Source organism: Sorex fumeus, unplaced genomic scaffold, assembly GCF_029834395.1.
Source record: "Sorex fumeus unplaced genomic scaffold, SorFum_2.1 ptg000008l, whole genome shotgun sequence".
Taxonomy (NCBI): Eukaryota; Metazoa; Chordata; class Mammalia; order Eulipotyphla; family Soricidae; genus Sorex; species Sorex fumeus.
In genome coordinates, this window is record NW_026606065.1 from 27,358,896 (window position 1) to 27,373,487 (window position 14,592).

General features: G+C 45.7%; 1 protein-coding gene across 1 annotated transcript in view; it reads right to left on the bottom strand.

Moving 5' to 3' along the window:
* Window positions 1-5,467: 5,467 nt before the first annotated feature.
* ERCC5 (ERCC excision repair 5, endonuclease) overlaps window positions 5,468-14,592 on the bottom strand; it is a 48,619-nt gene continuing 39,494 nt past the window's right edge. The window contains exons 16-18 of the mRNA XM_056109963.1: window positions 11,722-11,888; window positions 9,646-9,763; window positions 5,468-5,871 (exon numbers count right to left, since the gene is read on the bottom strand). Of these exons, the coding sequence (XP_055965938.1) occupies window positions 5,468-5,871; window positions 9,646-9,763; window positions 11,722-11,888 (689 nt within the window). The remainder of the gene's footprint in view (window positions 5,872-9,645; window positions 9,764-11,721; window positions 11,889-14,592) is intronic.

The window sequence follows — 14,592 nt, forward strand, 5'->3', positions numbered from 1 at the left end:
TCATCTGTGAATGTCCAGGGGTGGTGTAAGCAGGGTAGAATCACTCCCTTGAGCTCAAGGGACAGCCATCACCTCTGATGGCCAAGCAAGACCCAAGAGTGTCGCCCACCAGGTGAACTCCAAAAGGTCACCCTAGGCCCAACCTTCTATGTGGAGTCCGCTGGGGGTTGCCTCCACTTCCACCCTACTCCCTGCCACTCCCTTAATACTTTCCATCAGCCTGTCTGCAGTGGTCCTCCCTAATAAACAACCTGCACCCCGAAATCAGGAGCCTCTGAGACTGAGTCCCAGGAACCCAGTGTCCGGTTGAGCTCCCACCCAGCCCACCAGGCTCTCCACCTCACGTCTGACCTGGCTCCTCACATGCCCACCCACAGCCCACTGGCCCTTGACCACTTACATCTTCACCACCTCCCACCACCACCCCATCCCTGTCCTCACAGAGCTGCTTCTGCTGGACCATGTGTCGTGTCTCAACACTGGACACATGGACATCCCTGCCCTTCCTTACATCTTTGGTCCTGAGGAGCTGACCCTGACCAGCTGACTAAGGCAGGACATGAGAGAAAAGAAAACGGAAGCTAAGAAAGGGGCCGTTCCCATGTTCAGTCACCCACCGGCCCTACCCTACCGATTCCGGATTAAATCTCCCAGGAGATGCAAACCAAACAGCTAAAACACGGAAACACTGGTCCTCGCAGCCAAAAACTCTGGGACATCCTCAGGAGAAGTGTTCCACTCACACCCACCCAAGTACCAATCCAAGCACCCACCCCCTCCTGTCTTTCTGCAGAAGCCCAGAAGCCACAACCAGACCCCACCACCGCAGCCACCCCTAGGGCCCAACCCACCCAATATGGCCTTACCAATATTCTCGCAGAGATGACAAACTGTGAATCATCTCAGTTATCACAGGCTGATAACTCTGTTGTTTTGAGGTGTCGAGGTGGACAGCCTACCCTCACCCCCCCTTTTTTTCTAAGATTTATTTATTTATTTTTAATTTTTATTAGTGAAACATAATGAGGTACAGTTGTAGACTTACAAATTTTTGTGCTTGGGTTTCAGTTATACAATGATCGAGTACCCATACCTCCACTAGTGCCCAGTATCCTCCCACCCCCCAGCCCCCTCATCCCGTCCTGCATCTATGGCAGGGCATTTCCTTTTGTTCTCTTTCTCCTTTTGGGTGCTGTGGTTTGCAAAAGAGGCATTGAGTGGCAATCATGTTCGGTCTATAGTCTACTTTCAGCATGCATGGAATCCATAAAGTACATTGAAGACAAAGTTGGCAAAACCCTCCATGACATTGAAGCTAATGGTGTCTTCAAAGATGTCATGCCACTGGCCAAGCAAGTGAAAACAGAGATAGAGAAATGGGACTATCTTAAACTAAGAAGCCTCTGCACCTCAAAAGAAACAGTGATTAAAATACAAATACAGTCTACAGAATGGGAATGGATATTCGCTGAATACGCATCCGACAAGGGGTTGATATCAAGGATATACAAAGTACTGGTCTAACTCCACAAGAAGAAAACATCCAACCCCATCAAAAAATGGGGCAACGAAATGAACAGAAATTTTCTCAAAGAAGAAGTCTGAATGGCTAAAAGGCACATGAGAAAATGCTCTACATCATTAATCATCAGGGAGATGCAGATCAAAACAACAATGAGATATCATTACCACAGAGACTGGCCCTCATCCAAAAGAACAAATGAAACCAATGTTGGCGCGGATGTGGCAAGAAAGGGACCCTCCTTCACTGCTGGTGGGAATGCCGACTGGTTCAGCCCTTTTGGAAAAGAGTATGGTCTATTCTCAAAAAATTAGAAATTGAGCTTCCGTTTGACCCAGCAATACCACTCCTGGGAATATAACTCAGAGAGGCAAAAAAGTATAGTCACAGTAACATCTGCACTTGTTTGTTCATTGCAGCACTCGTTACAATAGCCAGAATCTGGAAAAAACCTGAGTGCCTGAGAACAGATGACTGGTTAAAGAAACTTTGGTACATCTACACAATGGAGTACTATGTAGCTGTTAGAAAAGATGAAGTCATAAAATTTACATACAAGTGGTATTACATGGAAGTATCATGCTAAGCAAAATGAGTCAGAAAGAAAGGGACAGACATAGAAAGACTGCATTCATCTGGGGAACATAAAGTAACAAAATAGGAGACTAACACCCAAGAATAGCCGAGATAAATGCTAGGAGGTTTACTCATGGTTTGGAGGACAGTTGCACATGCTAGGGGAAATGGCAGCTCAGATAGAGAAGGGAGCACTAAATAAAGGGTGTTGGGAGGATCCCCTCACCCCCTTTACTCCTGGAAACCTCAGCAGCCACACCCACCTCCCACAGCTCCACTCATGGGCCCAGAACATGGATCCTGACATCTCTGGACCACACATCACCTCCTAATTGCTCGGGACTGAAATTCCAGGAGGAGCACACCAAGTTAGATGGGAGAGTGACATTGAAGTCAACTAAACTCAACAAGCAAACACAATAACACAGAAGGTTCAACTAGCAACTACAGCTTAATAAATTCTTAGACAAGGAATTAACAACCCTGCCATCAGGTATAACAATTTTCATATAAATTTATTTTTCATATTCATTGATTTTAATATATGAGCTTTGTTATTTAATCAATTTTAATTCTAGAATTGTATCAACAATTATGGATTTTTTTTGCATTAAAATAATTTTTTAATAATTTTTTTAAAAAGTAACCATTCTGATTTTCTTCGTGTATTTCCTTATCATTCTGGGCACAGATTTCATTTGGAGATAATCACTTTAATTGCTTAAAGAGATGGAAAAGAGCTGTGCATTTTTTATTGAGGTACTAGTTTACAATCATGTTCATATCCATGCTTTATGTGTGCAATGTTACCGCATGAGGCCCACTACCAAGTGCCAATGTCTTCCCACACTACTTCTAGGTCCCTTCTTGTCCACTCTCTCTCCCACCCCACCCTCTACATGGAAAACTAGTTTCTCCTCACAGCCTCAGGGTTGTGTTCATTGACCTTAGTCTATTCATTCGCTTTGTTTCTTCATAGTCCATATATGAGTGAGGTTATCAGGTACTTGTCTTTCTCCTGACTAATTTCACTTAGCATGACTCCCTTCTAGTCCAACTCAAGTTGTATAAAAATGGAAACTTTCCCTTTCTTATAACTGAGTAGAATGCTGTAGTGAATATAGACCAGGTCATCCACTCATCTGTTGCCAGGCGCTTGGGTTGTTTCCAGTCTTGATTGCTGTAAATATCACTATAGTTAATATAGGTGTGCATGTATCTTCTCAGACTTTTTGTGTCCTTGGGATAGATGCCAAGGAATGGACTTGCTAGATTATGTGTCAGCTCTACTTTTAAATTTGTTTGGAAATTTCCATAGAGGCTGAACCAAATTACATCCCCATCACACCTGAAAAGGTTTCCTTTCTCTCCACATCTTTACCAGCATTGGTTCTCTTTGGCCTCTTTTGTATCTCACTAGCATGAGGTAATATCTCATTGCCATTGATATTTGTATGTCCTTCATAATCTGTAATGAAAAACACTTTTTCATATGCTTATTAGCTTTCTATATATCTTCTTCAGTGATGTGTCTATTCTGTTCCTCTTTCTGATTTTGGTAGTTTATTTACTTTTTATTTTTGTGAGTTTTTGTATGTGTGTGTGTATATATATGGATATATACACATATATCCATATTCCATATAGGTATGTATGTTATATATAATCTTACTTTCAATCCCACTGGTCTGAGAGTTTTTTTTTTATTCTAGTACCACTCTACCACTCTGGATTCTACTATAGTTTTATAGTTTGGTTTAAAGTTAAGTTAGGGAATGTGATAGCTTCCATCATCTTTTCTTCTCAAAATTGTTTTGACTTTTCAGGGAGTGAAAAATGCTATTTTTAAGTGCTATTTTAAATGCGTAAAGGCATTATAGTGGTAGAGGACATACCTAGGGGCTCAAGAACCCTGGGTCTGGGCAGCCCAGCCTGCCCACATAGAGGCCTGGACAAAAGGCTCAACCTCTTTAGTCTTGGTTTCTTAGCTGTGAAGTGGGGATGATGGTTCACTCAGAGTTCTTAGGTTGTGAGAAATGAATTTGCCTAAGTAGCAGATTGTGCAATCTTACTGGATCATGTAAATATTGGGAATTGTTGAGAGCTGGTCCTATAATCCTATACAATTTACAATCCCACAGAGTCTAAAAGCACCAAAAACTCCAGTGGGGTGTATTGGCACCTGGTTTATAGGTTTAGCTATACTCAACCCTGTGTGGGCTAAGGGCTTCCAATAAAGCTGAGAACTTCCTGCAGTGCTGAGAGGCTGCTCTGAGCAGAGCCTGTAACACCCCAAGGACCCAAGGACACAGCCATTAGTCAGGACAGATAGGTCAAAACATTCCGATACAGTTTTCTTTCAAGGTCTCAAAAAAATCCAGTTTTTTTCCTCTTCTTGCACTGACTTTAATTACTTAAGACTTAATCCTAATCTCTAAAGCTCATGTGAAAAGTGTATTCAGACAGGATATCAAAATCTAAGTGTTTTTGTGTATCAGTGTATGTGTGTGAGCGTGTGTGTATTTGTGTGTGTGTGAGTGTGTGTGTGTTCATCAGAAGCACTTGCAGCATTAAAACATCTGATGGTGTGAGATTAGAGACCTAAATCTTCTCATGTGTGTTTTTAATCCATTGTTCCCCTATTTATTTCTGCTTCTGTGCTGCAAAATAACCAAACTTACAGAAAATAAAACACCACTTCCTCCTAACCCTCATCAGGTCTTCAGTGAGTTTCCCTCATTTCCCCACTGCACTGGCTGAAATGTCCTTCTCGACACTGTGTCCACACCCTCAAATCCACAAGCCCGACTGACACTGTGCTGGAGGGTCAGCCTACCCAGCAGACAGGAACCCCTCACAGGCACTAAGGAAAATATGACAGCTGCCCATCCCCCATCACTCAGAGTTCACCCAGGCCCTCTCTGCAGGCCCCGGGATAATGGGATTCTGCCTAGACAGAGACTTGGCTCTGCCAACGTCCCAGATGATAGGGTTGTTCACTTTGGAGATAGCATCAGTTAAAAGTTCTCATTCTGCAGCTATACATTAAAATTAACAGCTGCTCTATTACTGGTAAAGGAGACCATAATAACCCAGGGTGCATTAAGGGGTAAGGTCGGCAGACACTGACCTAATCAAAAACCACATCACATAACTCTGCCAGCTCCAGACCCATGTGCAAGTGAGATCCAGGAAAAGCTTTGCCTGCTTCGAGTGAGAGGGGTATGTGTGTGTGCATGTGTGTGTGCGTGTGTGTGTGTGTGTGTGTGTGTGTTCCCATGAGAAAGCCCGTGCTACATCAGTTTATCCAGGGTCGCTTTCCCAGGCAGCTGGAAACTGCTTTCACTTTCTAAAAGTCCTGTGAGATTATCATGCACTCCTCCGACTTTTCTTCACAGCTTTATACAACTTAATATGCAGAGTGGGGAAACTGGAAATCTCCTCCAGCTCAAACAATCCCTTAAACCGGTCTACAAAAGCGTCATCTTCCTCCAGCCTGAATCTCATGGCCCAGAGGATGACGGTCGTGTCTCTGCACAGGTGGTCAAAGGTGACTAGCAGTTCATCCAGGAATGGGTGGGCGTATACCACGTCAGCCGCCAGCACATAGTCGAAGTTGTTGGAAGACCTGGGGAAGTTGGTTTCGAGATCCACACCCCAGGACAGCTCCTTCACCTGCGGAGGGTGCCTGCACTTCATTTTCGTGTTTCGTGAAACATTATACTGCAAGTTTCCAAGTAACTCGGGTAAGTCGGTGGCCGTCACCTGGGCACCTGTGAAAAGTCATTCATTCTGGTGAGAGGTGGTTTCACCATCAGATTTCTTGTCAATGAGCATTTGGCAGTGAGCATAACTGCTGGCTCCAAGGAGAAAGCGTTGGTACGTACAGGTGGGAGACCCTTTCAAAGCGCCATGGAGGCAACTCTAGGAATCCCCTTTGAAAGTTTGAGGGGGACTGGAGTGATAGTACAGCATGGAGGGCGTTTGCCTTGCATGCGGCTGACCTGGGTTCGATCCCTGGTATCCCATAGGGTCTCCCCAGCACTACCAGGAGTAATTCCTGGGTGTAGAGCCAGGACTTAACCCCTGAGCTTTGCCAGGTGTGATCCAAAAAGCAAAAAAATAAAAATAATTAATAAATAAATAAATAAATAAAGTTTGAGGGTGGTGACAGAGAGATAGTGCAGTGATAAGGGCATGTGCCTTGCACACAGCAGCCCAGCTTCAATCCCTGCAGCGCCCCCCACCCTCCCTGGCCTCATGCCTGTGTGTTGTGGAAGGAGGAAGCCTGGGCACCACCGGGTGCGGCTCTCATGGCCAGCACTCAGGACCCCGAGTGCTTGGCGGTGGGTCACTAGGAGCAGACCCCAGCCTCCCCGCCCTGCTTAGGAGGCGCCAAACAAATTAAATATATTCTTTTAAGTTTTTGATGCAGGGAGACCATTTTAATTCTATTCTCTTGTTGCTTTTGTTTCCCCTGATGCATTTTTTTGTCCCTTCCCCCAGGTATTTTGTGTTTTGTTTTGTTGCTGTTTTCTATTTACCTACGACATACAAGGGAGAAACATATTCAAGAGAGGGAGTTTCCAAACTTATGGGACTTCCTGAGAACACACCTTAGTCATTGCTGAATGATACGTTTTGGTGAATGTTTCCTGAGCCTCAGTCAGTGATAAGGAACATGCCCGTTGCCTATTCACCATCCTGGAGCCAGAGATGGTTTCATGGTTTGAGAGCATCTTCCTGGAGATGGAGATCAAACATACGGCTGAGAGTTCAAGTCCCCATGCCACCCACGTGCACCCAGGTGGTCCTGATAGTGCTGCCATTGGGATTCCCAGGGAGGAGAGGGTCCAGCAGACACTCAGAGGCTTAGAATGTACCCAGGACAGGGCCAGAGCAATAGCACAGCAAGGAGGACACTTGTCTTGCACGTGACCTACCTAGGTTTGATCCCTGGCATCCCATTAGATTCCCTGAGCACCACCAGGAGTAACTGCTGAGTGCAGAGTCAGAAGTAACCCCGGAGTATCACCAGGTGTGACCCAAAAGGCCAAAAACTAAAAAGAAAGTTCCCAGGACAGGAAGGGAGGCTGAAAGCAAAATACCTGAACTCTCATGTTCTGGCATGTTCCAGGTCAAGCCTAACAGCCCCACAGGATGGAATCCTCATAAGAGAAAAAAATTACTTACATGAATTTTTTAAAAAATGATTTTAGTGGCCAGGAAAATACCACCAAGGGTTAGACAGTTCTGCCTAGAGAAGGCCCAGACTTGAGTCCCAAGTTTGATCTCCAGCAGCACATGATGGGACTGCCTCCCTCCCCCCAACAAAATAAAGTATGTATATTAAATTAAATATATATTTGCATATAGAACGGCAAAGCCTGGCAAGCTACCCGTGACATATTCAATATGCCAAACACAGTAACAACAAGTCTCATGATGGAGACGTTACTGGGCCCATTTGAGCAAATCGTTGAACAATGGGAGGACAGTGATACAGTGATAGCATTAAATTAACTACATATGGATATATATTGAAGGGATTCCTGGTTAATGCCTGACACTCAACAAAAATTAAAGAGAAAGTATTATGACAGCATGTTTATGCCTAAGTTTTCATCTGGACCTCATTAGAAGTCTTTTATGAAATGATATTTAAATTTAGCCACAACAGGTAAGTAATACTTATCTTAAAAACGGGGCTGGAGAGACAGTACAGCAGGTAGAATACTTGCCTTGCACACAGCTCACCCAGGTTTGACTCTCGTCACTACGTACGGGCCCTTTAGGTCTGCCAGGAGTGATCCCTGAGCACTGAGCCAGGAATAAGCCCTGAGCACCCTTGGGTATGGCTCCAAAGCCAAAACAGTAATAAAAATATTAAGAGACTGATTATATTTAAAAAGGCAGGTAGAATGCGCAGATGAAAAAGACAGAAATAATTCCTGAGTTGAAAGCAGATATGGAGGTCGCTTTCAAGAAGAAAACAGAAGGAGCAAAACAGTCAAAGCCAACTCCCAATCACGGGACAGATTTCACCTTCCTGGCATGCTGTGAGCCAGAAGACAAGGCGTAGACGGGTACCGAGGTGGTGAGTGTGGCAGCATCAGACAGAACAAGGCCCAGCTGGAGAAGGACTTGAAAGACACCTTGTTTGGCCCGCATAGAAGGCAGTTTTGGGGGGAAATGTCATGGGAGAGGAGTACGCAGATCACTGCAGAACCACAGATTAACCCACAGGGAAACCCTTTGTTTTGTTTTGTTGTTTTTTTGGGGGGGGAGGTCACACCCAGCGATGCTCAGGGGTTACTCCTGGCTCTGCACTCAGGAATCACTCCTGGTGGTGCTCGAGAACCATATGGGATGCTGGGAGTCAAACCTGGGTCGGCCGTGTGCAAGGCAAACACCCTACCCGCTGTACCTATCTCCAGCCCCAAACCCTTCATTTTTAAGTGATGGACAAAACAAAGATCCCCTCTTTGGATATTTGAACCAAGTCTCCTGAACAGGTTGAAATAATGAATTCATTGGGATGAGATGAATGAGTTCCCGAAGCACAATTTCTATTCCCCAGAACTGGAAGCCTTCGGGGCATAATTCGGCTCGTACTGAAGCCAGGGTCTTGCATGTCCTGGAAGGCAGGGACAAGCTAGAAAAGGCTGGCTTTGGAAAGCAACATCGAGAGAGAACTCCCCCCACCCGAAATTGTTTTAATAATGAAGGAGGATTTCAAGATCTTCTATCTCCTTGGTGTTTAGGAAGCTGTGAGTTGCTAAGTGTCAGTTTTTCTCAAGGTGTTAGAATGGCAGATGGGCCCTTCTAAGAATCCAGGAAATCAAGACAGATTCAGGGAGGGCACCTCGAAGAGGCAGCTAGATCAGGGCAAGTAAACGGAGAGCAAAATCCAGAAAGACTCTCAGGAAACAGGTTCAGGCACACACAGAGCCACTCACATGTCTCGCTAGAGGAGAAAATGCTTGGAAAAAGAACAAAGGATCATAAAGGAGAAACAGAAATGAACTGAGAAAATAAATTGAAAGCCGACACCTAAAATTAGTAAAAGCCGACCTCTATGGAACTGCAAATGCTGCTTTCTCTATTCCAGCCGGTGCTTTTCCTTAAGAGCAGACAACCTCAGAACCCAGAAGAAATACAGGCAACAACTAAGAGTAAGTGTGAAAGATCAGAAACAGCAGCAGGGGTTGGGGGGGGGGGGGGGCGTGCTCCTGTGGGAGCGCGGTGGGGGGGGGGGGGGCCGCGGGGGCAGACTTCACACCTTTTCTCTTGCAGCCCCAGGTGGAGGGCCCCTCCTAGTCAGAACACACAGTGCTTCCGCTCCAGAACACCAGGAATAGGATTCCCAGAAGATGCAAGGAAAGCCAGGAAGGCAACTTTAACACGCGTGGAGACATGGATAAAACTCAGATGGACAATGAAGGGGCTGAAAACGGGCCCTGATCATTGTATACTGAATAGTAAATGCGACTCCCGCTCTTGAGCTGTGAGCTCTGGGCAGCCTTACGGCAAACCAGCCCACTTACCCAGCAGGCTCGCCACGATGGACACGAGCCCTGTGCCAGCCCCAATCTCAATCACATGTTTGTCAGCCAAGTCGTACTGCTTTGCATTCGTTTCCAGGAAATGACACAGAACAAGGGCCTGTAGACGTCAAAAAGAAAAAAAAAACAGAAAGAAGTTGTGTTTGGCAAGTAACAACAGAATGAAAAATGGAAACTCCATTAAAAAAATTCCCCACTGATGCTAGGATATGTTTGTGTGCACGTGAGTGTACAGATGTGAGCACATAAAAGCATGCATGTGTATATACCTGCATGTGTATGTACCTGTGTGTATATACCACATGTGTGTATATTTCTGCATGTGTATCTACCTGCACATGGATATCACTTAATCACACTTAACTTCCCGTTAGTCGTCGATTTGCTCGAGCGGGCGCCAGTAACGTCTCCATTTGTCCCTGTCGTGTGCTAGTGTAGCCCAATGGCATCTGTTCGCTCTGGGAACATGAAGAGCCTCAAATCAATTGTTCATGATCTTGACCATCTGGTAGGTGGGCGGCCATGCGGTCTTTTGACATCCTGTGGAATCCAGTCGGTAACAGCTCTAGTCCAGCAGTCGTCTTTAAATCTCATTACGTGACCAGCCCATCTGATTTTCGACACCTTGGCAAATGAGACAGCATCCCTGATTCTTGATCATCGACAGATGTCGGAACTCCGGATTCTTTCTCTCATTTGAGTGAAACGTGATATTCCAAGCATAGCTCTTTCTATTCTTCTTTGGGAGACCTGAATAGCATTCTCATCCTGTTTGCGTAGGGCCCAGGTCTCTGAGGCATATGTTAATGCAGGAAGAACAGTGGAATCAAAGAGATGTGCCCGGAGCCGGAGGTTCTTCGTCCTCTTAGCTATTTCTTCGATGTTCTTAAAGGCGTTCCAAGCCGCTGTCTTCCTCCTGCGCAGCTCGGGTGCCAGGTCATTTGTCATGTTGACTTCTCAACCTAGGTACACATAGCTGTTGCGTTCAGAGATGGTCGTTCCGTTGAGAGTGAATGGGGCATCAGTGTATATACTATGTGTATATAGATCTGCATGTGTATGTACCTGCATGTGTATATACTACATGCATGTGTATATACATGTATATGTATGTACCTGCATATACTACGTATGTGTATTACATGCTACTATCAAATAGATTCAGTAGAAGTTCAATAGGTCCAATATTTTGGCCAAAAATAATAGTCCTTGGGGATTATAGTCCCCAATTTCCCCAACATGGCCTTCAGTTGATTGTGATTGATTATCTTTAAAGAAAGGAATTTAATGACAATAGTAAGGGTGTGGGATTAGCAAATCTTTGGGAGATACTGAGCCTTTAAAATGGTCACCTGCTAGAATAATCTGCATGTCAAGACCAATAGATTTTGTTAGAATTGTTCACTTCAAGCGATGCCAGTTAAATAGGAAATAAATTTGCTATTCTAATGCTTCAGTCATTAAAGAAAAAAGAAGTCTCAGGGCATAACAAAATGATTATTCTTACAAATTTTCATAAAGTTAGACATAGAATTCATTAATAGAAGCATTTTCACAATTTCGTGCTTTCTAGATGTTAGTGTTGTTTGAGGTCACCCAGTGGAAATGTGGAACTGATTTTATTCTTCCAAATAGCACCTAGGGGCTGGAGTGATAGCACAGCAGGTAGGGCATTTTCCTTGCACACAACCAACCCGGGTTCGATTCCCAGCATCCCCGAGCACTGCCAGGAGTAATTCCTGAGTGCAGAGCCAGGAGTAACCCTTGAGTATCTCTGGGTGTGACCCAAAAAGAAAAAAAAAATGGCACCTAATTTTTTTTAATGTTTTGGTTTGGGGGCTACACCAGTCAGTGTTCAGGGCTATTCTGGTTCTGCACTCAGGGATCACTCCTGGCCAAGTGATTCCCCCCACCCCTTGTGGGGCACTGGAAATCCAACACAGGTCACTGTGTGCATACCCAGTTCCCTGCCTGCCTCGCCATCCCTCCAGCCTGCACCTAATCATTCAAAAGGGCTGAAAAGGAGCTGACATAAACCAATTTGATAGAACATTATACCGATGGCCAGACCACGGCGCCATAGCAGTCCATGGCTTCCGTGATGCGAATCTCGTTATCCACGAAATGAAAGGCCTCCCATGAGGTGGTGGTGATGAGGGCAGGCACAGAGCACCTGGCCAGGATCTCTGCCACCACAGCCTCGTCTGCATTGCCGCCTCTGCTTTCTGAAATGAGAAAGGGAAGCCGTAGTTACATTCAAAGGGGACGAACCTGGTGACAAGGCGGCATTGCTAATGGAGTTTCCATTGCTGATGGCACTGCTACTTATAACTCTGAATCTCCATGAACCTCAGTGGCTGCCCAGGAGCAGCCATGGAAGTTCCGTGAAAACAACCCACTCTCCCAGCTAATATTTCTCACCCCTGGGCAGTGCCTGTGGTTCTCATTGAGTGGGGTGGTGATGCTGTGTGACACAAGTGGTAACTGCTTAAAAGCACTGCGGGCATGACCCCAAGAGATCCACCGATCCAGCTAGAAGAGTTTCCAAAGTGGCAACACTGAACCCCAAGAAGTGGGTGCAGCTTTGCCACAGTGGGGTGTCTGAAACCACTCAAAGAAGAGGAATTCCAGCAGGGCACTGCGTGATTTTGTTCTGAAAAAAGTAATTGCTAAGCCAAATAAGTTGGGGATCTGGTCTAGAACAAGAGAAAGATTGGTGATAAAATATAAGACCCTATCTCACAGTGATTCAATAAAATATACACAAATATATATGCATATAATATATATACAAGACCCTAAGTTCCATGGCTACGCTAATACGGTTATTTCAGTAATTTAAGTAGCATATCTTTTAAGATTTGCCTTTATACAAAAAAATTACCATCATTTAATACCCTTATATTATTTTATTATTACTCATCTTTCAATTACTCATGGCATCTTAACACACAGTTCAGCCCACTCCATAAAGTTAAGCAATAGCACATGGACTGGACCGGTAGTATAGGAGGGAGGGCACTTGCCTTGCATGAGGCTGACATGGGTTCAATCTCTGGCTTCCCATATGGTATCCTGAGCCCTGCCAGAATTGATTCCTTAATGCAGAGTCAGGGGTAACCCCTGAGGACTGTCAGGCGTGGCCCCAAAACAAAAGCAAATAAAAAAGCCAAAGAAGAACATTGGAAGCCTTCAGAGCCCTAGTGGTAGAGCACATAACCCACAGATGCTAAGGCCCTGAGTGCTCCATCCCTGGCATCCATGTCTCCGAGCACCACCAGGTGGGTCCTGCAGCTCCAGCACCACCAGCCAAGCACCAAACTTACCAGGGCCTGGACTCAAGCTGAGCATCAAGGACCGTGGCCCTGGGGGGGGGGGGTGTCCCACCCCAGCACCATTGAATGTGACCCTTATAAAAATTGTGTGTGGGGGCAGGAGAAATAGCACACCAGGTAAGGTGCTTGCCTTCACATGTAGCATACCCAGGTTCTATCCCTGGTACTGCATCTGGTCCCCCCAAGCACTGCCATGGGTGCTTCATGAGCATTGAGTCAAGAGGAAGGCTTGAGCACAGCTGGACATGGTCCAGAAAGAACAACCCCCAAATAGTGTATGGATGGATAATAGCCACCAATTGTAGATTCTAGGTATCTGTGGCAGAGAGGGGATGTCATTGTGACATGCCAAATAAAGACAGGCACTTAAGGAGAAAGATCTTTGAACAGCCTGGCTGAAGAATGGTCCAAGAACAGGTGAACTGACAGATGAGAAAACTCTGCCCCCTTCCACATGAACACAGCCACCATCTCTGGTCCCCTCACAGCTTCTCATTGAAAGAGAGGAGATGCTTCTCTCTGGGTAGCACCCCACCATATTGATGGACAGTTTGCACCCCACCATGTTAATGGGTAGTTTGCACCCCTCCATGTTGATGGGAAGTTTGCACCCCTCCATGCTGATGGGCAGTTTGCACCCCGCCATGTTGATGGGTCAGTTTTTGTCCTCATGGACGGTAACTATGCCTTACAAAGCTGACACAGTGACTTCTTTTTAACATTATTTCTAAAAGAAAGATCTGAGGTGAGCATCATTTTATTCTTAAAATGAGTCCCAAAAACTGGGAAAGGAGGAAAATAGGCAAAGAAAAAAATAATAATTATGGGTCCAGAATTTTAAATTCAAGGCTCAAGTGAAGACCTCAGAGACTCCTCCATCCTTCTACTCTAGTGAGACAGGAAAGGAGCAAGGGGTCTAGAGCCTTACGGGTTTATGGTCCTGAGGGTGGGGAGGGCCACCCAGCTCTGCCCACTGAACTCCAGCCTCATCTTTCCCGAGTACTCAGAGGGCACAAGAGCAATTCGGGAGTCAGGTCAGCTACCAAGGACCATCTGCCACCTTGGATTCCTACCCCGGATTCCTCATCAGAGCACTTCCCCGGAACCAGACAGAAGCAGGCATTGATACCCCCAAACTTCACCCCAGTTACTCTGCCCTGCCCACACCCTGGTCCTCACCACCAGTTCTGCCCTTGGGCAAAGATGACAGAAAGCAAAGCCAAGAGCCATCAACTGTATCTGAACAACACCGGCTCTTCTCATCTCTCACCATGATTCCCTCTGATGACCGGCACCACAATTGACAAAGTCGTTCATGAGAGAGTGTCTGGTGTGCAGCGTCCGGACACCGATCTCACCCCCAAGGGCAGTTCCCCTTTACCAATGTCCCTGCTGTCTCTCCTGCACCTCAGCCCAGCCTGTCTGCTGGAGTCTGGACCTCCCACGGGGAGTCCTGTCAGCCCTGTGGTTGGGATTCTTCCCCGACAGCACCGTTCCCCATTCGGGATGCGCTCCAGGCACCCAATAATAATGGTAATGGGTTTTATGTGAACTTTAACTTTCATTTCACTATATTCACTTGCCTGCTAAGCGG